The 19,854-nt window shown below is 48.6% G+C and overlaps 6 protein-coding genes across 6 annotated transcripts; 4 read left to right on the top strand and 2 right to left on the bottom strand.

Moving 5' to 3' along the window:
* Positions 1-230: 230 nt before the first annotated feature.
* Positions 231-1,939, bottom strand: ONS95_010728 (uncharacterized protein; the record flags this gene model as incomplete). The annotated part of the gene is made up of 4 exons (XM_058504348.1): positions 231-588; positions 677-1,632; positions 1,688-1,828; positions 1,880-1,939. The coding sequence occupies 4 exons, from the start codon at positions 1,937-1,939 to the stop codon at positions 231-233; spliced, it is 1,515 nt and encodes a 504-aa protein (XP_058361062.1).
* Positions 1,940-4,984: 3,045 nt separating this feature from the next.
* ONS95_010727 (uncharacterized protein) lies at positions 4,985-7,737 on the top strand (the record flags this gene model as incomplete). The annotated part of the gene is made up of 4 exons (XM_058504347.1): positions 4,985-5,788; positions 5,837-7,468; positions 7,522-7,611; positions 7,660-7,737. 4 exons carry the CDS (start codon positions 4,985-4,987, stop codon positions 7,735-7,737), a joined length of 2,604 nt encoding a protein of 867 aa, XP_058361061.1.
* A 1,311-nt stretch (positions 7,738-9,048) lies between these two features.
* Positions 9,049-10,181, top strand: ONS95_010726 (uncharacterized protein; the record flags this gene model as incomplete). Its single annotated transcript, XM_058504346.1, has 3 exons — positions 9,049-9,285; positions 9,444-9,792; positions 9,874-10,181. The coding sequence occupies 3 exons, from the start codon at positions 9,049-9,051 to the stop codon at positions 10,179-10,181; spliced, it is 894 nt and encodes a 297-aa protein (XP_058361060.1).
* A 489-nt stretch (positions 10,182-10,670) lies between these two features.
* ONS95_010725 (uncharacterized protein) lies at positions 10,671-12,622 on the top strand (the record flags this gene model as incomplete). Its single annotated transcript, XM_058504345.1, has 2 exons — positions 10,671-11,583; positions 11,676-12,622. The coding sequence occupies exons 1-2, from the start codon at positions 11,502-11,504 to the stop codon at positions 12,620-12,622; spliced, it is 1,029 nt and encodes a 342-aa protein (XP_058361059.1). The 5' UTR covers positions 10,671-11,501.
* A 685-nt stretch (positions 12,623-13,307) lies between these two features.
* ONS95_010724 (uncharacterized protein) lies at positions 13,308-15,378 on the top strand. Its single transcript, XM_058504344.1, has 3 exons — positions 13,308-13,416; positions 13,497-14,001; positions 14,057-15,378. Exons 2-3 carry the CDS (start codon positions 13,504-13,506, stop codon positions 14,879-14,881), a joined length of 1,323 nt encoding a protein of 440 aa, XP_058361058.1. The 5' UTR covers positions 13,308-13,416; positions 13,497-13,503; the 3' UTR covers positions 14,882-15,378.
* Positions 15,379-17,282: 1,904 nt separating this feature from the next.
* ONS95_010723 (uncharacterized protein) lies at positions 17,283-18,902 on the bottom strand (the record flags this gene model as incomplete). The annotated part of the gene is made up of 1 exon (XM_058504343.1): positions 17,283-18,902. One exon carries the CDS (start codon positions 18,900-18,902, stop codon positions 17,283-17,285), a length of 1,620 nt encoding a protein of 539 aa, XP_058361057.1.
* Positions 18,903-19,854: the final 952 nt, after the last annotated feature.

Below are 19,854 nucleotides of genomic sequence, written 5' to 3'. Positions count from 1 at the left end.
TTGTGGACATGGGTTAAGCGAGGGATGGTAGGTAGTGGGGGGAACTGAAATGTCAACATTGGGATGAAGGTGTATCCAGTATCATGGAGCTTGAAGTCGAGTATACTGATGCACTCAGAATTTGAGAGTTGAGGGATTAAAGCCCACGTAGTGAAGGCGAAAATAACTTAGCAATATTCATTCTTTGACGCAACTGACTTTCGGGTCACCACCTCTACCAGTAGGTTTTATTATTCCACAAACAGATGGGTCTCGAAATCAATCTTAGGAACAGTTGGAACCCATTCCTCGTCTCTCTCGAAATGCAACCACAGATCCGAATTCTCCTCTCCTGTCGTCGGCGATATATACGACACCTGCTTCTCATTCATCAACAGTTTCCAGCCCGGCGGCGTTCCGAATCTTCTGACAGTTTCCATCAAGTTGAACTGTCTAAAGCCAACCTCTCTCTGGTGTTTCTCGATCGTCGTCTCAGAAAGGTCTGCGATTGTGAAGGAGACGGATTTGCATGCAATTTGGAACATTCGCGCGACGGTGGCATTGAATTCCACTGGGTGCAGGAATTGGAAAGTTTCGAAGCAGACGACGCTGTCGAAATTTAAGTCCCCCTTTTGAGATGTCAACACCTGTCAGTGAAGCTGGTGATTGACCTCTCCCGTAAAGTGCTCGGCCGAACCATCCGGTTCCACATCCTAAGTCGAGGACTTCTCGTCCTTCAAAGGAAAACTTTTGCAGGAAGATATCGCGGAGATGAGCGTAATACGGACAGTCTAGAATGGAATTATATGTGACGCCAGTATTCCGGGTGAAGTTGTCATAAGCATCAATTGTCGCCTCAACAGTCCCATGCAGCTCTGTCAGCGGCGAGTCCTTGCCTAGTTGTTGGTGTCGTGAGAGGAGCATGAGATCGAAAAGTGCAGGCTGACCTCCTGGAAAGGTCTTCTCGACGACAAGATCGTCGCCAAGGGTATTCCGGGGAGGGTAGAATACGACTGGCAAATTGCCGATTTCAATCACGTATGGTTTCCCGCTGCTGCGCTCATATCGAATATCGACACTAGCCCAGCACCCTGGCTGACCGTCTCGACAGGCGTTGAAAGTTGCAATGGCAGCAGCTTGCACTTTAGAGCGCCGAGGCTCGTCGGTCACGAAGCCGTAAAGGACCTTTCCTTGCTCGACACCGTCGAATTTTTTCTCGAAAGAGAGGAAGGCTTCGGTGTCTTTGGTGTTTGGGAAGAGGTATTCGAGTGGCGTCAACGCAATGACGTTTCCATTACCGAGCTCGATGACCATTGCTGAGCACTCATCGCCAAATATGTAGTCCTGAGTGAAGACGTCTCGTGTTGGCTCAAGACTCTTCATCCAAACGATTTTGTCTTCCACTTCTTTGTCGTTGTGGCACAAATCGTGGAGATTGTGGGAGCTGCAGGAGTCCGTGTATTTGCATATTTTCGGAAACTTCCCAGGCGTGTTGCTAGGAAGGTGTAGGTTTGAGTCTTTGGAGCAGAGGTCGTTGAATTGAAGTTTGTCGAGCAGGGAGAGGGGTGGGTATCGAATCATGATGAATACGCCGGTCTTAGCGAGAAGTTCATACTCTTCGTCACCTGCGACTGGACCGGTTGCGCCACCCCACTGGAATGAGAGATTAGCAATATTCAAATGATCAGTTGACAACAGTATATCATACCATGAAGTTGCAGTACACATCGAACTTTTCCTCGACAACTCTCTTGATGTCTTGCTTTGCTGTGGCTTTGCAGATGAATCTATTCTCAAAGACATGTGCGTCGAGGGAGATGTAGTGGCTTGGGCTGGCCAATGGATCGTACTGCAAAGTTTCAGATCAATTGATATTTGTTTTGTTGGTGACGTGGTCTACCTGAGCATACGGGGCCTCCGGCCAGTCATCATAGGACGATTGTAAGAGACAGATGCGCATCTTGGGGAATGATTGACGGAAATATGATAAGTCACGTCCCCTGTCCAATAACCTCCGGTGAGTTTCAAGTTGTTAGAGTAGCTTGGTACTTGAGACGCCGAGGAAGCGAGGATTTATGAGTATATCTCGCAGTTAGGGCAATCAGAACGCAACTCCTCCAGACCGCATTTCCAAATTTTCGAATGGCCATGCCGCCATGCCCTCACCGCTATCTTTGTGATACTGTTCGTAACAAATGCCGTTCTTCTCGTATGAGAATTCTGACAACAGAATGGCAGTCTGCAATCCTGGTGTACACGATGTCTTTTAACGGTCTGCGTTACTCGGCTCGTGACACTTGAAGACTCATCGACTGAGCACGCTAGCGAGAAATTCCGTTCTAAGCACTTGACGAAGAAACAGGACAGTTTGAGAATGAGATTTATGATTCAAGTTTAGTTCTGCTTGTGTCAAGGCAGTGAAAGCACATGCAGCCAGATGGTTTTGAGCATGGTGTGGACAAATTTAATTGCCTCTCGACTAAGAATTAACCAAACACTATAAGAACCAATGACCACGTATTCTGTGTATTTCCTCATGTAAAACGGCGATAATTGCCATATGCTATACTATTCACAACCTTTCCGATGTGCGTCTGTATTTGATAATTCTGTTTAGGCAAGTCCCTGTAAGTTTGCACTTCCTGCTCAAGAAAGAGTACCCTGAAACGATGGTGATGCTGTGACTCTTGTACTACTCCGGTACATTGCACATTGCTTCACAGAATTTGCCTGACATCTCAACACTTTTTGTAATACACTGGCCGCCACTGTTCCATTGTTGATTGAGAACTCAAACATAGCCCAAAGTCAATTACCATCGATCAGGATACTTTGAAATGGCCTCACAGGTTGATATAGTTTCCTATTTAAGCACCTTCATTAGGTTTCAAATACTCAAGTTTGACGTCTCCAACGGGGACTGGGAGAAGCGGCGAACCTTTTGGAGTCTGAAATTTTTCAAGCACGTGAGGGTGCAATTGACGTGATCTTTCTGCTGTTCGAAAGTATCAGTCATCTTGTCGCTCCGGCCGAGCTACTACTCACCTTTGATGAAGTATCTGGTCTTCTTCAACCAGGTTCAGGCATTGCATACACTAAAATCTAGAACGATCTTTATCTCGGAGCATTGCATCACTGCTTCGTACGCGACGATACACAAGGAATATGGTGAGTACCTCCAATTTCAGATACCGCTCTCAAATCACGAATGCCAGTGAGGAGATTGTGAGACCAATAACATACAAATAAAATTGTCTGTTTGAAAGAAGCTGAGATAATCAAATGGGTTGGAGATCCAGATCCGAAGCTGATAGAAACCTTGCATGCTTTTCATAAGACCTACCATTTAGCGGCCAGGGGTTGGTGACTGTAGACTTGGATTGACAGCTACGACCTAGATGGACTTTACGCAATGAGATCTTCGAGATACCCGGCCACCACTGCATATGGACGTGTTGGATTACCGTGGCCGTACCGTTCTGTAGATGCAGCAGAGTATATCTTGGGGAAAGGAGTATGCGTGAATTCCATTACTGCTGAGCCAACACTACTGTCAAGTGTACTGTAGACTCCCGTTCGTCGCGTAGTGTCTTCTTTCGATGGTGGTACAAAACCAGGAATTATTGATGGGATTTGACGACCAGGGGGATTATTTTGTGAGGCTGTTGGGAACACGTCTGGTTCAGCATCGTAAACCCAAGGTCGTGTCAGTTATGCAATGCTTTTGTCAGTGACGTGAAGTTTGACTGTCCTCACCAAGTGCCTCCTATTCGATCTCGTCTGTCGAAGACGCGAATTGTCTCGAATCTCTTTTCTCGTACAAGCGCATGGACAGCTGAAATTCCGGAAGGTCCTGCGCCTATCACTGCGACTTGTCGGACTTTGATATCGCACATTATGAGGACAATATTGAGTTGGTTCCACAGAATCAGTAGTTTGTTTATTTTAATGGCTTATCTTCTAAACGACAATCAAACTAGGGGAAAACACAGCGGCATATAAATCTGACTTTGGCATCAAGAACCGTTCTTATACCCTTGATAATCCCACTTTTACCATATAACGGTTCAATGGGTTGATAAATTACCATTGCAATTCTCAATGTCTTGTTGTGATGAGCGAATCGTGGATCCAGATGTCGCTATTTCTGCATCCATGATAGAATGCCCACTTTCGGGTGCTGGTTGGAGACGAAACGTGGCACAACTTGAGAATCTAGTCTGATGTTTTTGTTCCCAAGATAGCAAATTTATCAGAGTATCAGTGCTGGATAGCAGGGCTAAACTTCTCTTTATGCGTTCCGAGGATCACCAAGGAAATCTGGGGTCTGAGTCGAGTAAACACAGCTTGCACGCTCAACTCGCTTATTATTATATCAGTCGCAAGCCCACAGAACCTAAATGGCCTGGCCGCTCTTGACAATCATAAGCAACATGTATGTCAATGCATTTATGGAAATTTACATTCTGAAGAGTATCGCTACCCTCGTCCTTACAAATTAGACTTTTATCTGCCTGCATCCCATCGTCAGCTCAGCTCGGCCAAGAACGGTATTCACAAATGCATCCTCAACGATCAATCACAACACAACGATGGTGAGTATTGCAAATAAGGATATATTCGAAGTAGTTGCATTTCCAAACAAGTGATTTAAGGCCCAACCGGAAGATCTCGTACAGAGTTACTTAATGTGTTATTATCTTCTGTTAAATCACGTGTCATAATTTACGTAACCCAAAAGTGAACACGGAGTGGGCAGTCCGCGCGTCGGACATCCGAAGACCCGAAAGCTTCGGGGCATCAATATCTCACTTCTCACCCCGAGCATCGAGTCTCCCAACTCAGTTCTCATTACGACACAAAATAGTCTTCATTTTGACCTGAATATCCATCAATAGCTTCTAAGCCTTCTCCGGACCTCAAACCAGGCGCTTTAAGGAAACGCCCACGACTCCGCTGGGTCCGAATCTCTTCATCAAAGCCGAGAATTAGACTGCTACGAGAAATGCCAGACACCGAGGTAGGCCAAATACTCACTGAACTCTACGCTCAGACTATGGCATCCAATCGCCAGTCTACGAGTCAACCGGCAGCAACCCATGGCTCTGCCCATGCTGAATTTCGATCTCAATTCCGGCCTGAGTATCAGATGCAGCCATCTCCGGCTCAGTCATCTACGCCGGGAAGTTCAAACAATAACACTGGACACACACCAAATGCATACCCACCTTTCAATACTTACAACCCGACTTCTCAGCCACCGAACTATTCGCCGAATACACCTAGTTGTGATGGCCTCCCCAGCCCAGATCGCGGGAAGGATGGCAGTGCTTCTGGGAGTGCGGCGGGGCAATCTAAACGGACCCGAACAAGACCGACCAAGTCTTGTGAGAGATGTCGAAGCAAGAAACTGAGATGTGATCGTGAGTTTCCGTGCGCGAGTTGCAAGAAGGGAGGGAAGAGTGGGAGCGATTGCTCATATCGGGATGGATGGGAACCATGGGACAAAGAAGAGGATGTTCCTGCCGCGAAGAAAGCTAAAGGAGGAGACACGACTTCAGGATTTGATACTGGGGGTAATCTGAGTGTGGTGGAGAAGATGGTGAGAATTGGCGAGGCGATGGGCGGACCTGGTCACGGACCGCAGTCACCTAATATCACGAGCTCGACCAGATATCCGGATGGGAAATCCCAGCCTTCAGCCATAGCGAACTCGTATGCCTCTTCTTCAACGTTAGGAAGACTCGATATCAAAGGTCAGAGGTCACGTTATGTGTCCCCGGGAGACAAGATGAGAATTATGGATCGTGTAAGTGTTTCTCATTTTTTTTAGCATTCATGGCTAACTTTATATCAGTTTGAAGACCCTAAGAACTTCATTACCAATGGGTTCAAAGATCCAGACATGGTAGACATCATGCGAGAACTTTCTGGATACCAGAAAGCTCTACTTCCCAAGCAGCCGAAGATTGTTCTCACGACTTTTGAGAGAGAGCACTTGATTACTGAGATGTTCAGGGCTGTTCCTGAAGGGTGGCTCTATGGCTTCCTTCAAAACAAACTATTTCTCAACTGGGAAACCGTTCAGCGTGTCTTACATATCCCAACATTCTCAAAGGAGTGCGAGGATGTTGCCGCTGCCCAGGCTTCCGGCGCTCCAAGTATCCCTTCACACCTAGGGGACTGGGTCCTGCCACAGATTATGGTGGCTACAACACTTGTCAGCCGATTAGATGATCCAGCAGTCAAGCAGTCTACAACAGGACGGCTCACCGAGGAGCAAATCGTGCGTAACATCGAAATGGCTAGAACATGGTTGGATGGATTACGCGGAAAGCCAAACACCTGCATTCATACGCTTCAAACTCGAACTTTACTTCTACTGGCCCAGCAAGCAAATCTTTGTAGTACCCATGATCTTTGGATGGATTCTGCGGCACTTGTTCGACGGGCTATGAGTATGGGACTTCACCAGGATCCTGAAACATACTCCGAGATGTCAAAACTGGATAAAGAGATGCGCAGGAAGCTGTGGACATCGCTTGTGGAGCTTGATATGCAGTTCTCTCTTGCTGCCGGCATGCCAGCAGCTGTCAGGTCTTCCAACTGGAACATCAGAGGCTTGGTCAACGTCGACGACAGCGAACTTACAATAGCAATGACTGACTATCCAGTGGGGAAATCAGAAACGACATGGACGACTGCTTTGCCACAAATCGCTTTATCGGCATCATTGAAGGACAGACTAAATATCACCAGCTGGCTCGGGGGCAACCTGAATGTGGAGCAGGATGCACCGGCTCTTGTCGCTCATGCCCACCTGTTAGAGAAGACACTTCGCTCTCTCCCTCCACAATTCCGCGGTTTGAATGTGGGTGGTGCAAACATCAACAACAAGCGAATCGATAGATTATTCATCAGCATAATGCTGGACATGTCGATCCGTCGTCCCTTGGTGGCTTTATATCGAACAATTGTATTCAGTCCACAAGTCCATCGATTTCCTGAGGCTCGAAAAGGAGCTCTGCGGTGCTCACTGGCAATTTTGTCGCATCTCGATGCTCTGGACCCTGCCATCGCAGACCTTAGTATCGTCAAATCCAGAGACTATCTCAACCTGTTCCACATCCTGTACAAGAATGATATCATTCAAGCTGCGCTGCTTGTCTGCCACGAAATCCGGTCGTTTGACCAAGCCCCCACACCAACGTCCAACGATGTCGCATACCCCGAAGAGTCATTTCCACAGACCAAACATAGCCTAACACGCGCGGTTGAGAACACTTTGCACAGTTTGCTAGCTAGGCTCGGGGACTTTGGAAGCGATCTTAAAGACATTCTTCCCCTGAGTGTTGTCTTACAGAGTGTTCGCGCTGAGGGCACGATCGAGGAAATGAGAGAGGTGATGCAAAGAGGCGCAGAGAGAGTACTTACGGCATGTAGAAGAGCTCTCCCTGGTGTGCAAACTCAACAGATGGGATCAGAAAAGGTCAGTGAAGCCGGAAGATGTGTGTGGCGTGGAGATTACTGACGTTGATCAAGCAAACCACAACGCCAAAAGCATCAGGAGATAAATGGAACTCTGTAGTTCTTCAAAACAGAGCAGTGACTGCCACGAACGACTTCAATACGGCACGTTAACTATTGCAGTGGCAGAGGATGTATGCTGACTTGCGATAGATGTCAGTGGATGAGTTCGACTTCCAGAATTTCGACTTCGGCTGGGGAGATTGGTCAATGAACCAATCATGGGTTTGATCACAAAGGTATCAAAGCTCACTTGCTTTGTCTCGTCAACTGGAGTTGGCACCCCGGCATGGTGAAGCCGAGATGTCAACCTCCTTTCGAAGATGGTCATATCTCAACGTTCGGCTAGAGAGGTCCTTCCAAATCTCGCTCTGATCTCCATCGGCCCTTTTTCATCTTCATGGAACTCAACTTTTTTATTTTCAGACCACATAGATTTACCGGGTCTACGACAGAGACTAGCGGCCATATTCTCATTCTGGAAAATGGTGGGGTAGTTTCATTATGGAGTTTTGATGAATGCCCAGCCTCGAGAGACACATACCTATGGTTGAATTGCTCTCAGCCATAAGGCTTTACAATAGACGAAAGTTATGATTTCAGACGTAGTGGTTTTGCTCTTGAGATTTGTGCTTTGCAGCGTCTGGGTCTGGCGCCAGAGCATTCCTCTGGACCACCCAAGAAAGACGAGTCATGGCACTCCAAGCTTCTCATTGTACCCGTGCCAGCTACAACAAACGACTCAGCGTTGTTTCCATAGCTTACACCATAACCTATTGCTAGCAGCCGAAACCCACCTCGAATAATACTAAACATACTCTGGCTCCCGCTAAGAATGACTCGCTTGTCGTTCAGCGATCTAGAATCTCGCCAGGCACTTCTGGCCCAGACGATTTTGCAGGGTTTCCCCAAATTACAGGGCTTTCCCCCACAGTGTGAATTTACCCGCAAGCGAGAAAGTGGCAGCGCTTGGAGCCCTGAATGAATGGAAAGGAGGGGATATCGGGGATAGCGAATTGTTCCTCGAATGAAAGGTCTTTGGGCCTATCAAATCGGCCCGCACAATCCACTTGATCGTTTTAGGTCCCAGAAATGCCGGCACATGGAACGGAGGATATACAAAACGGGAGTCAGGTCCTAGTGCAAAAGCAGAAGGCACAAAGTGAACGCCGGCGTAAGACCGCGATAGCTTCACTTTTGCCTTTGTAGACCTGTGGAGAAGAGGAAGCTTTGGAAAGGGGGGTTACCTCCTTCAATTTTCTTTCGATCATGGGGTTATTGAAGATGAATTGAAGGCCCGAAAAGAAATATTGTGGGATCTGAACTCACTTCAGAAGGCCGGGCATGTATCTGCTTTCGTGCTACATTCTTCACCTAGCATTGTCCTGAGGTGGAGGGGAATATTGGGCGATGAATTCTATAAGATAGACCCAATTCCCTCCAGTATGGAGGCTTTCGAAACACCTCCAAGTCTCCAAAGCCAACTTCAACTTTCATTCCTTCTCCTTCTTCATCAAACTCAGCCCCATCTCCCTCTCCACAATGTTCACCACTCAGAAGATTTCCATTCTCCTGTCCCTCCTCTCTACCATCAACGCCGCACCACCAACGATTTCTGGCTTCACTCTCACTTGGGCTGAAGACTTCATCGGAGGTGCCAACAGCCTCCCTTCAACGAGCAACTGGATCATCGACACTGGTACTTCGTATCCTGGTGGTCCGGCAAACTGGGGTACAGGAGAGATTCAAAGATATACCAGCAGTCCGAATAATCTTCGTGTAAGTCATCAGTCATTGCAAAAAAATATTCTGTATTTCAGTTTCACTCTCTCACTTTCGCAATATCGTCCCCCTTCCAACCTGCCCCAGCCTCAGGAAACTTATTTCACCCTTAGAAAGTTTGAAGAAACCAGAAGCTAACATCTCCAACCGATCAGCTAACCGGCGACGGCGTCCTGCAAATCACTCCCCTCCGCGACCGCAGCACCGGGGTATGGACCTCCGCCCGAATCGAGACCCAACGCACGAACTTCATGGCCCAAGAAGGCGGCAAGATGCGCATCCAAGCGCGCATTCTCATGCCGGACGTCAAAGGCGCCGAAGCCATTGGGTACTGGCCTGCGTTCTGGACTCTAGGGGCGAGTTATCGTGGGAATTATCAGAACTGGCCGAGTGTGGGAGAGTTTGATATCATGGAGAATGTCAATGGTATTGATTCGGTGTGGGGGGTCTTGCATTGTGGTGTTAACCCTGGGGGGCCGTGTAAGGAGACGGATGGGCTTCCGGGTGAGTGGATGTTTTTCTTGTTCACTTTCTTCAAGTTTTGATATCCATCATGGACGAGTACTGACATGGGCGGTTACACAGGCAATCGCGCATGTCCCAATACGCCATGCCAAGGCAATTTCCACGTCTACACCATCGAAGTTGACAGGACCGTAACACCAGAAGTTCTACGCTGGTACGTAGACGGCATCGTGTTTCATTCGGTATCTGAAAGTACCGTTGGGACCTCAACTTGGAACCAGGCTGTTCATCAGGGGCATTTCATCTTATTGAATCTGGCGATCGGAGGCGCCTTTCCGAACAACAGGTACGGGAGTGCGACGCCAGTGGCTTCCACGGTGGATAGTAGGCCAATGTATGTGGACTATGTTGCTGTTTATAACACGTAAGCAAGGGGGCTGGTTTAGCGAAAGTCTTCTGGGAGGACGATGTTCTGGGAAATGTAAATAGGATATGTTCTGTCTTTTCTCTTATCTGGATTGATTTTTGTATTGCAAGGTATCTATCGCGCTCTGAAAATGAAATTGTTTACACACCAAATCCCAACACCCAAAGGCCCGGTCATGATTCTCGTGAAAGTGTATCTCTGCACTGGGAGCGATAAAGAGTCAGAGAAATGAGAACTTTGGTAGAAATAACAGATTGCCTATGTGCAGGTCCATTTGAAACACTGGACGAGTCTACCTATCTGAAAGCCTGATCAGTGGCTTTCGCAGCCAGACTTACGAAGTAAGGGATGAACCGCAACCCCTCAAAACGGGGCAAACGGGGCATCACCAAAGTTTTGCGCCTACTGCCTTGACTGAACTAGTTGGACCTCGATCTTGTTCTTGATGTATCTAAATTTAAGTGGAAAGCTTCTCAGGTCCGCGCATCTCCCTGCATCTTGGCCCACATGACCCAGACCTTCTGGATCTTCTGAAGCACCAGTACCTAGTACCTGGACAAAGCTAAAGTGAATGCTTAAAAGACCTTTCGATTTCCAACTTTTAACCCCACATTTCTCCTACCATTCTTCTTTGGCTGCAGCCACACAGCATCGAACCAACCAACCAGGCTCTCCACTCTACACTAATCATTTTCCCAACTACCCAAGCATCTGTAGTGCAACCTTCGTATCAAGATCCTTCAACCAAGCCACCAGTAGTTACCAACGGCCCGTGGAAATCGATCGTGGAATGCAAAGTTGGTGAGCATGCTTTTTGTTGCATGTTGGTTGTCGCTAAGAATAGCCGTTCGATCGCTTATTGGTCGATGTATTGATCTCACCAATCAGTCCTGCAGCAAAATTTCATCCCTTGCAGACTGATTGTGTGGAGGGAAGGCCAATGAGTAGAGTAGAGACGCAGGTGAGAGGCTGGATGAGAAGAGGAGGAGAGGCACGGGATGGGGAGAAGGAGACGGGATGGTGTTGCTGTTGCTATTGATTTTGCTGGTACTGTTGGAGGGTAGATGGAGAGGCGAGAAGTGATGGAATGGGAGATGTGAATGGATGGAAGAGGTAGCCGGAGGAGAGGAAACTCCATGGAGTGAAGGCAACGACTCTGATTTTGAAACTGTGGCTGGAGGACTGGCTAGATGGTTCAACTGTTTGTTTGCTTGCATGTGGTCGCTTTAAGAATGGCGAAGGTCTGCTCAACTGCCGTTATTGATTCTGCGGCTGCTTGATCAACGAGATATCAGGAAATTGATCGTCGCATACAGTGATCATGGCGTTAAGCTATGCCAAAGTGACGCCACAGGGCTGGATGGCGAGGAAGAAGCTTCCTCTCCCTGGAAGCGGATTGAGGAGTAAGTTTGCCGCTCACTCTGAACATACTCCAAAACGAGAAGTCCGATACAGATCTAATCAAAGCAACGGAAGACTAACTCCTCAAACACAGCCCATCACGCAAACTATTCCGAACAAGACATCCGCCCTCGAAGCCGTGAGTACCCATCACCATCGAGAGGCCTCCCTCCCCCTTACTACATATCGTGCCAAAAACCGGCAACTAAACACGAAATACTCGCCGGTGGTACCCTGGGTCTTACACACTGGGTCCCATCTGTATCGATCCCCAACTCCCGCAACTACACAGATACTGTCGTCCTCGGCTTCTGGGACATCTGGGAGAAGAAGAGCGCTGACATTCGGTTGGAACTCTCGACCTCCTCATCCGCAGACAAAGGCACGGTTGCCAAAGCGTCAGCGTGGGCTGGCACAAGCGAGTACTCGATCGGAGCGACGTATTTGAAACTGTCGTGCACGACGTCACAGGTCTTCGGCATGGATTGGGGGACACATCAGATTGATATGAACCCCGAACCGCTGCCTGGGACCGTGTATTGCAGGATTAGGTTCTTTAGAGAGTACGTTTGTCCACCGGTTGTGGTGGTTTGGTTGAACAGGCTGGATATGAGCAGTAGTACGAAGTGGTGTGTGAATGTTACGGCGTCGCACGTTTCGACTACCGGGTTCATGCTGAATGTTAATACGTGGAACGAGAGCCGGGTGTATGGTGTAGGCGTCACTTGGATAGCGTATTCGCCGAAGAGTGGAAGAGTGTGGAGCGGCGTTCTTGGTGGTGGGTTGAGGGGAAGTTCGACGAGGAAGAGGGGGATGAAAGGGGTTGAGTTGTTCCCTGAGATGAAAACGAAGGTTAAGGCAGTGCCTACAGTGTTGATGGGAATCAGTGGCTTTGATGTTGATAATTCGGGGGACTTGAGGGTTAGGCTGGATAGGGCGAATGTGACGAATTGGGGAATGTATTGGTCGTTTACGGGAGTGTTTCGGGATACCCAGTTGAACAACGCGGTTGGGCAGTATATCGCGTTTGCTCTGCCATAAGGGGTTCAACGTTTCTCGATGGGTATGAGTCTCTTCCGTACGGCATCTCCCGAAGCGAACTTGGGTAAGGACGATGTAAACAAATGCGGGTCATTAGCGACGTCGATCCCCCCACCTGCCACGCACATCACACTTCGTAGCTGTAGCAAAATTGTCCGCTACCATTCAATCCATATTTATTGATGTCCGGACTTTGTTCATAGCGGGAATAACGATGAATACATACGAACCTAGAAAACCTCTTGGCAACCCCGCCTTACTTACCCCGTCAGCATAAGCACATATTAGAGAAGCTAATGAAGTAAACATACTATTGGATTAACTTGAAATATAGAAGCTTCTAAGAGTTCTTGATGTCATTAGAAGGATCTAGCCGGGAAATGTATCTACTTCTCCGCTCTTATTTTTGTCCCGTGATATTTATTTATACATAGCTATTTCCAAGTGTATTCAACCAAAGCAGAAGATATTAAGTTTGTATAGTTGATATTTAATACGGTGTACAGATAACAAAACTCCCCCAAAGCCGGCGGTGACAGTTTGAGAAGGTGGATGGCACAATTCCTAAGACTCCTTGTGCGTTTTATCAATGACAGCATGTGACTTACCAATTGGGTGTAGTCAGATCTGTTGAACCATGACATGTGGCCTTAGTGCCTGAGATATATTTACATAAAAGCCACCACGACGTAACCAACTCTTTTGGTCATCCTGACAGTCTACACCTGGACCGCTGCTTCTGGTCCTATTCAACAAATCAAAAGGTTTTATAATACGTTCAGAGAGCTTTCAAGGTCTGGTGGCCTTCTAATGTGTCACTCTTCCCCTCTTGTTCGAGAACCATCACACTGAATTCGCTAATGCCTCCTCATAGTTCAATAATGGGGACTGTCAAACCTAGAAATGTCCCCCCTAGCGCAGGCTGGACATCCTATGATGATTGGGATTATAACGGCATGAAAGAACGTCTTGAGAGATTCATGAGTATTATCAACAAATCCTCTCTGGTGGAGCATACTCAACTCATTATCGGTCAACCGGTCTCGATCAGTGAAGCTTTCTCTGCTGGGCAATTCTGGTGCTGCTTCGAGCTGCTGGCGGTCGACGGCCGCCTCATCATTGCACGCGTGCGGCTCCCCAGGCATCCCGATAGCAGTGACAGCGCCAATGAGCATTCTGAGTTGTATTCGATCGATTGTGAGGTTGCGCAAATGAAGTTCCTTCATGAGAACGTTACGGGTGTCCCGTTCCCCAAACTCTACGCATATGAAGGTCCAGTGTCGCAAAGGGCAGCAAATGTTGGCGCTGCCTACATGCTCATCCAAGGGTTTTACGGCAACACTATGCAAGATGTGCAATTTAATATTTGCGAGCTTCCGGTGCGACCCTCTTCATAATTCTTCTGCATTAGTTTTCCTAATCCTGCTGGGGTAGATCTCAACGCAGGAGCACATTATCACCCAGTGGACTTCCGTCCAGGCCGAGCTAGCAACTTTCACATTTCCACAAATTGGTTCAATCTCCCATTTCTCCAAAGACACTGGTGCTATCATTGGCAAACTCTCTACAGCCGTAGCAGAAGGCCTCTCAGATGAAGGCCCCTTTACGGAAACCTGGGACTATTTCGCTGCTGTTGCGGATGCCAGATTCCGTCAAGCCTGCAGGAGTGATGTCGCTGACGATGGCAGCAACACATTTACAAGGCTGGGTCCTTTCGTGTTTAAAGACATCGTGCACAATACAACCCTCTTCAAAAGTGGTGGCGGGCCATTCCACCTTGACCATATGGACATGGGAACGCAGAATATTCTCGTCGACCAGGACTTCAATTTCCTCGCCATAATCGACTGGGAATTTGCTCAGGCGGCGCCTTGGGAGGTCATTCATTACCCGATGCCCTTTCCGCTCATCGCTGCCGACGCGAAGACCGACTACATTCTACAAAACCCAGACCACATAGCACACCGCAACGTGTCCCGCCAAGTTGCAGCACGGAAAATGTACAAACAGAAGTTTCGAGATGCGGAGCAGGCACTCGAGAGTAAAGGAAGACCCTTACAGAAATCGATAGCCGATGTGCTAGACGGGGCTGCATCCAGAATCTACGCCCTACTCGAAAAAGTCGGTGTTTTCCAAGGCATGGAGGAAGAACTTACGTACGAGATGGTGCGATTAGCTTATGGATTTGATGGTGACGAGGCCAAGAAGTATCTCAATGAGATGGAAGCCAAAATGAAGGGGGAAATGACCAGTGTCTAGCAGAAAAAGAAGGTTGAGATCAAGTTTGCTGCCTAGCAATCCAAAGATATATATTTGTAGCATGTTGAATGCGCTGCTCCAAATCATTCCAATGCCTCCAACATCAAATGCCACAACAAACGAATGTTCTGCATATCCCCAAGCAGACCAAACCCGTCCAACACAACTAGCCCATCAAGAGTAGTTGCAGTCCTCGCTTGATGTTCTACCTAGATTTGACAATTGTCATGAGCATGTACGTTCAGATAAGGAGAACATTAAGTGCACGTACTTGGCGCAGGTGTGCGAGGTACCCTGTTTGTAGACTACACCACACTTGGAGCAAATGCTCTGATTGTTCGAGGACTTTCCAAGCCCTGGCGCTGGCGGTTGAGCCACAGCATTGTTCGTAGAGAGATTTTCGATCTGGTTGAGCATGGTTTCTGGTGACTGAAGTGACACGGAAGGATATAGTATCAGGGTTTGTTGATAAGATAAGCTGATGATAAATACTGTAGTAATGTGGTATTGATGTTGTCATGTTGACAAAAGGCACCTTTGTGGTTCTTAAATACTCCGAGAATGTCGACATGGGCCTAAGCAGACTACCATGTGTCACCTCAACATCCTCGAACACGCCCAGTACAGCGGCAGGTAGTAGGAGCCAACCAAAGGGTGAGAGCAGGCCCGGGTCGAGACACATCGCGATTACACTGCAGACGAGCGGCTTTTCTGTTGATTTATTTCCCTCCAATAGAAAGCGCTTCCATTCATATCAGCGCGTATCGCTGAGGCAGCTGTTGTCACCAACAATCCATTTGTTGGATTAGAGTAGCATTGGTGCCAGAAACTGGCTGGTAATCAGGCTGAGAATCAAAAGCCCATATCAGTTTAATACAAATATGGTTCGACCCCACGAATTTCTCAGCCGCTACCAGCCCAGCAGCGCGTAGATTGCGCCATCAACCCCGCTAGAAACAGTTTCCAGGAGACTAGTGGACGCCGGGGAACAAGACATTGACGCCTGCGGAGAATATTTTATTTTCAAATAGCCCATGTTATACCTGACATGCATCAGAGGATTCCAAATGCAGCATGCACCCCATGCTACATGCCTGTGAGCAATAATGATTGGGAAGGCTATTACACGGACTTGGCTGGCAGCCATCCTCTCTAATGGTGGAGTGTGGGCGGCCCCAACCGTCCGCCGCTCAAAGTTCGTTTGACCTAACCCTTCGTCACGACACCAGACGGCGCAAAAATACTGTATTTTGAGCTCCGCAGCACGGTTCTGCGGGCTGGTACGGTATTCAGCTGCAAAGGGCGCAGCTTACACTGGCCAATTTCTGGACAGGCAGAATCACCGCAATTCAATCAAGGGACCAGGGGGAGGATGGGAATGCGGCCGCTCCGTGCTGTTGCTGAGCATGTGGCGCAGGCAGGTGCAAAATCCTCACCAGGGGTCAGACTTTGTTGGTTATTTCGCCGCCAACAGAAGTTCTTATCATTGAGTCGTAGAAAGCGGGGTATTCGTTCGAGGCCCCTCGTTTCTTCACGGGCCAACTCCGACTGGACCACTGGGGCGAACTACAAGGGCGGGCGTTCAGCAACAGCGCTTGATATCATTTTCCTTGGCTCTTTGAGGTCTGGGGGGTGCCCGTGAATGTGACTGCATGTGTCACGCCAACAATGGATGTCCTGACGCCCAATCATTCATTCTTCAGCGCCGCACAATTTTTGTTGCAAGCTGATGTCGGAATTGCCCTTGTTCTTGCTGCACGTTGGAAAGTCCCTTAAGCGACAGCCTGTAAACAGAGGTTGATCCTGACAGCGCTTCGACGGATACCTTTTACAGGACTTGCGAAGCCATTCATTTGCTAAGATCGCTTTTGGGACGAAACCAAGACGTTGATGTGAAGCAGTCTGGAAGGATTCGCACCTTGAGATATCGAAGGGCTTTTCGCCATCCAAGAGCCATCCCTTTCGGCCCTTGTCTACGAGTGTCCTCAGAAACCTTTGAACCTTCAGGATGTGCTTCTGACCATCGCGAAAGCTTTCTGAGGACGATAGAGGCAAACTTCGCAGCCCATGCGCCATGTCCAGACTCCGGACTTGAAGCCGCAAATCATATGCTAGGTGCCCTTCACTGGGTGGCGAAGTCCACTCATCGGCGAAAGCAATTTGCAATAACCTGACGCAAGATGTCGGCTAAATGGCTGCAGTGTTCCTAGGAAGCTATAAACGGAAAACGGTGTCAAAAAACCATCAAACTTGCATGTACTCAGCCCTACGATTGCTGCCTGGACCTTTTTGCACGATTCGTCCCCTCGCGCTCAGACTTCAAAATTCCTCGAGGCTTCGCGCCCTTCAGTACAAGTGACTTCTTATACGATGCGCGGCTACGAGGGCCTGAAGGATTCGGCTAGCATGTGTTAGAAGGAGGTTCGTAGGTTGGCGCTGTTGCACCTCGTTCTGGTAGCATGCCATATTCAGGTAATTTACCGGCGAGTCTTCGACTTCTCCGCTCTTGCTTGTATACCTTTCGTTTTTTTGTGTTGTGGGGCTTTGACTGCAGAACTTGGCTGTTGATATCGTGGGCTTCAGCGGAAGCTCTCTTCTGGCATGCCTTGGGTTGGTGTTTTCGTGTTTTCCGTGGGATTTGTGCTGTGCTCTCTTCGGGCTTGACAAGTACATCGATAGCTCTAGCTCGTTTTGGCCGACGACCAGCGTTTGAGCCTGGGTTTAGTCTCGGTGTGATTCGTCGGGGTCGGGTGTCTCGGTTGGCAACACTTTGGCTCTGTGCAATGTCCATTATTATTCTTCCGCCACGGGTCTTGCGAGACGTGTTCTTTGTCGCTTTCTCGGGAGCTGAAGCATCGGCTGTTGCGTCTGCCCGCGGTTCCTGTTCACGTTGGTCCTCTTCACGTTGCCTGGAGACGCGGGTGTGGATATTTCGGCGCCAGGTATCGTATGCGGCCTCATCGGTAGTACCGGATTCGCTTGGTGGATGCCCTCCGTAGATATGAAGCCTGGCAGCGCGTTCCTTCTGGCACCAGGCATTGTATTTGTTCTTTTCCTCTTGAGTGAGCGGTGGACCGAAAATACTTAGTCCCTTTGGTTGAGGGTTTTCCATTTGCCATTTCCAAGCTGCAATGTCAGCTCGATCTGCAGCCTCAATTTGTTCCTGTGTCCAACCCTTGCCTCGAAGATTCCATTTCCTCATTCGATCATCGTACTCCCCCGACTTAACCAAAGTCCCTGGTAAATATATAATCTTCTGTATTTCCTCTAGCTCTTCCTCCCGTCGTCTGTCGCCTTCCTCATCTTCGCGGTGTTTCCTTGCCTTGTCTATAAGGGCTTCTTTTCGGAGAATTCTCTCGAATTGATATGACTCTTGATCCCAAAGGAAACGTCTCCGGTTCAGCTCCAGTAGTTTCCTTGGATCGTCAGACTCTGCGGTACGCACACTAAGCTCGGGGTTAGAGGGATGTGTGCTATACTTGCTGACGTTGCTGCCACTGTCGATTAGCTGGAAAGATGCAAGAGTGCCGGGTGTCTCGACCGATGGCAGATCCTTCGACAGTCGAGCCCACAATCGCTGCCAGCCTTCGTCAAGCTTCTCTCCGCGCGGCCGGAAAGGCCGCCCTTCGATCTTGTGTTCCATCACCCTCAAATCTCTCTGGCGATGCCTGTAGACCGCATCGGGGCCATAAATATTCCTTTCCTGAAGCATAGTCCTTCGCTGTTCGTACCAGTCGTCGCCGAAATGTTTCCGGCCCCAAGTAGCGTATGTCTCGGGATCATATGGCTCTGGTTCTGGCGTCCATGGCATTTGTCCTTCAGGATCGTATGTGTCGGGATCATATGTTCGTGGTACTGGTATCCACGCTCCGGAAACCAGACTGATGATCTTGTCAGGCTCGTGAAAAGTCTTGCTGGGCTCTCGATCGCTACTGGAAATTTTGCTGTCGGATGGCATATGTGCGGCGGTACTTGATGATCGAGGTAACGAGGCGATGTCGCATTGACGGTTTGCCGGCATGCTTGGAACCACAAAGATAAAGATAAACGGGGAATCTAGTAGCAGAGTTCCGCATTGTGGTAGTTTGTCGATGGCGGTTCGGGATGGTTGAGAGTGGGTGGAGAAACAAAGGAAACGCCTATCCGGATGCGGTTTTGGAGGGGAGAAATTCTTAAGGCTCCGTTCTAAAAACAGCCCGTCCTCTACCAACGCGACAAGTTCCTCCTGACAGACTTTCGCATCGTAAAGGTTGTCGACACATCAAGGACTATGGTTGGATGGAGGTGGTAACTGGCACCTGAGGCTCGGCAGAACGGTGAGCCGACGCCAAAGTCGACATATACGGACCCGAGGTAACCTTCGCCATCCGAAGTAGAGAGGAAGGTTATATGGCAGCATTGTGAGGAGTGGCACTGGCACCTCCAGACACTTCTGAGCCAGCATGAACTTGGCATAGCAACAATGCACGCCAACGATGACGTTCAAGATCAAAAAGTGTCCAGAAGGCACAGGAGGTACAGGCATTGGGAATGGGTTGACAGCGGATGGCATTCTTCCAGATGCGGCTCCCGGATACTGGAAAAGGATGTCAGAACAGATTAAATTGACCGATCATGAAGCTCGACTTCAGGCTCGTCGACAAGGAGAAGATAACTCAGCTTTTCTGTGTCGTCTTAAACGCTCGGAAGGTGGCGTTCCCCACCCTAAGGAAGCGGGTTGGAGACGACAAAACAGTCAGGTTGTTGGCAAACGAATTTGTTGTCAAGGTGTCGAACCTGGAAATCAGCCTGGCCGAAAGCCTGATATCTATATTGACAAATAGCAATCGGCTGGACAGTCAAATGATAGCGTCGAGCGATGGCCGAGGAGGATCAGAGAGGAAATAAACGAGGCGAAGAATGAAGCTTGAGGTTCTTCGATTGAATATGTGAATGCGTAATGTTTGTGCATTGTTGATGCGAGAGCAAGATTC

Source organism: Cadophora gregata, assembly GCF_030347475.1.
Source record: "Cadophora gregata isolate MNR1 chromosome Unknown scaffold_4, whole genome shotgun sequence".
In the NCBI taxonomy this organism is placed as follows: Eukaryota; Fungi; Ascomycota; class Leotiomycetes; order Helotiales; family Ploettnerulaceae; genus Cadophora; species Cadophora gregata.
This window is presented reverse-complemented; position numbering and strand designations above follow the sequence as displayed.

Coding starts and splice junctions, on each gene's coding strand:
- ONS95_010724 (XM_058504344.1), top strand. CDS start 13,504: ATGGGGACTGTCAAACCTAGAAATGTCCCCCCTAGCGCAGGCTGGACA. Junction 14,002..14,056: donor TTAATATTTGCGAGCTTCCG/GTGCGACCCTCT, acceptor CTGCTGGGGTAG/ATCTCAACGCAGGAGCACAT.